Here is a 1,952-nt window from a genome sequence, read left to right on the forward strand (position 1 = left end):
CCAGGGTGCTTAACAATAAAGCCGCATCATCAGTCCTTTTTGTATTATATTTAAAGACAGAGTATTGCTGAGTTGCTAAGTGCCTCACTCAGTTGCTCAATACAATATATATAAGACAATATTATATATAATATTGTCTTAGAATTTATGATCCTTTTTTCTTATCCTCCTCAGTCACTGGAACTACAGTTGTCCATCACTAGACTGGGCTCATTTGCTTTTTAAAAGCACCAACATTGATATTGGTAACTCTGTGTTATGTTTATCTTTAATAGCTTCTAATTTTGCTCTTTTGCTTTAGACATTCTTTACTTTTAGTTTTTAAATTTTACTTCTTATTGGGATGGATGATTTGATAATAAATTCTAGTCATTTTATGGCTTACTAAAAAAATATTGAAGTGATTCAGATTTTCTGACATAACTAATGCATTTCTTATCTTGATGCTGTTCTATAAACAGGGACAGACACTCATGGGAGAGGAGAACCAAACCTCTGTGACAGAGTTTATCCTCCTGGGCCTCTCACAGGACCCACACACCCAAGTCCTGCTCTTCCTCCTTTTCCTCATCATCTACCTGCTGACCTTGCTGGGGAACCTGCTGATGGTGGTGCTCATTCACATGGACTCCAGACTCCACACTCCCATGTACTTCTTCCTTAGAAACTTGTCCTTTGCTGATCTCTGTTTCTCTACTACCACTGTGCCCCAGGTGCTTGTCCACTTCCTGGTGAGGAGGAAAACCATTTCCTTTGCTGGGTGCTCAGTGCAGATCATTGTTCTGCTTCTGACTGGGTGTACAGAGTGTGCTCTTCTGGCGGTGATGTCCTATGATCGGTATGTGGCTGTGTGCAAGCCCCTGCACTACTCCACCATCATGACCCACTGGGCATGCGTCAGGCTGGCTGTGGGGTCCTGGGCCAGTGGAGCATTTGTGTCCCTGGTGGACACCACATTCACCTTGCATCTTCCCTACCGAGGAAACAATATCATTAACCACTTTTTCTGTGAGCCTCCTGCCCTCCTGAAGCTGGCCTCAGCAGACACTTACAGCACAGAAATGGCCATCTTTGCCATGGGCGTGGTGATCCTCCTGGCTCCTGTCTCCCTCATCCTGGTCTCCTACTGGAACATCATCTGCACTGTGATCCAGATGCATTCTGGAGAGGGCAGGCTCAAGGTCTTCTCTACCTGTGGCTCCCATCTCATGGTGGTGGGTCTCTTCTATGGTTCAGCAATATTTGCCTACATGAGGCCAAACTCCAAGCTAATGAATGAGAAGGATAAAATGATCTCTGTGTTCTATACAGTGGTGACTCCAATGTTGAACCCCATTATTTATAGCCTGAGAAACAAGGATGTCAAAGGGGCTCTCCGGAGAGTAACTGAAAAATAATGTTTTTGGAGATGGAGATCTTGGATTATGATGACCAGTTCAGTGACTTGGAGAGAAGAGATTTTTCTTGAAAAGTTTTCTGCTTTCTTCCCATTCTTTCACTTTTTTTCTTCTTTTTTCCAATGTCTTCTCAGATCAATTCAATATGTTTCAAAGTAAAATACCTTGGTAGACAGAAAAGAAGTTAAATTAAATCACAGGAAATGAACAAAAGTAAAAGAGAAAAGAAGAAAACAGGGAGATAGGGAAGGGCAAAGAAGAAAAGAAAGAAGGGAGGAAATAATCACTTCTCTTTTAGGCCATATAAGCAAATTGGGAAATTAAAACAAGCAGGCACATAAATGTATGTCAGAAAACAAAGACAATAAATCATCACTAATAAGAGTATGTTTCTGGCAATGGAGTAATTTCCTTCATTCTTGCATGATTTTTAACCTGGCTTATATATTCTAGGCACATTGATGGAACTTAGGATACAGACACAAAAATTGTATTATATTCTATGTAGCCTTCAATCCTAAGTTTAACAATTTCTAAAAATGAAAAGAGTATATT

At 40.6% G+C, this 1,952-nt stretch overlaps 1 protein-coding gene across 1 annotated transcript; it reads left to right on the forward strand.

Annotated features, from left to right (window-relative positions):
- Nucleotides 1-473: 473 nt before the first annotated feature.
- LOC113176545 (olfactory receptor 2D3-like) lies at nt 474-1,397 on the forward strand. The gene has a single exon (XM_026381013.1). The coding sequence runs from the start codon at nt 474-476 to the stop codon at nt 1,395-1,397; it is 924 nt and encodes a 307-aa protein (XP_026236798.1).
- Nucleotides 1,398-1,952: the final 555 nt, after the last annotated feature.

The sequence above is a fragment of the Urocitellus parryii genome, chromosome 4 (genome assembly GCF_045843805.1).
Source record: "Urocitellus parryii isolate mUroPar1 chromosome 4, mUroPar1.hap1, whole genome shotgun sequence".
Taxonomy (NCBI): Eukaryota; Metazoa; Chordata; class Mammalia; order Rodentia; family Sciuridae; genus Urocitellus; species Urocitellus parryii.

Excerpts from the sequence above, each read along its gene's own strand:
- LOC113176545 (XM_026381013.1), top strand. The coding sequence starts at position 474 with ATGGGAGAGGAGAACCAAACCTCTGTGACAGAGTTTATCCTCCTGGGC.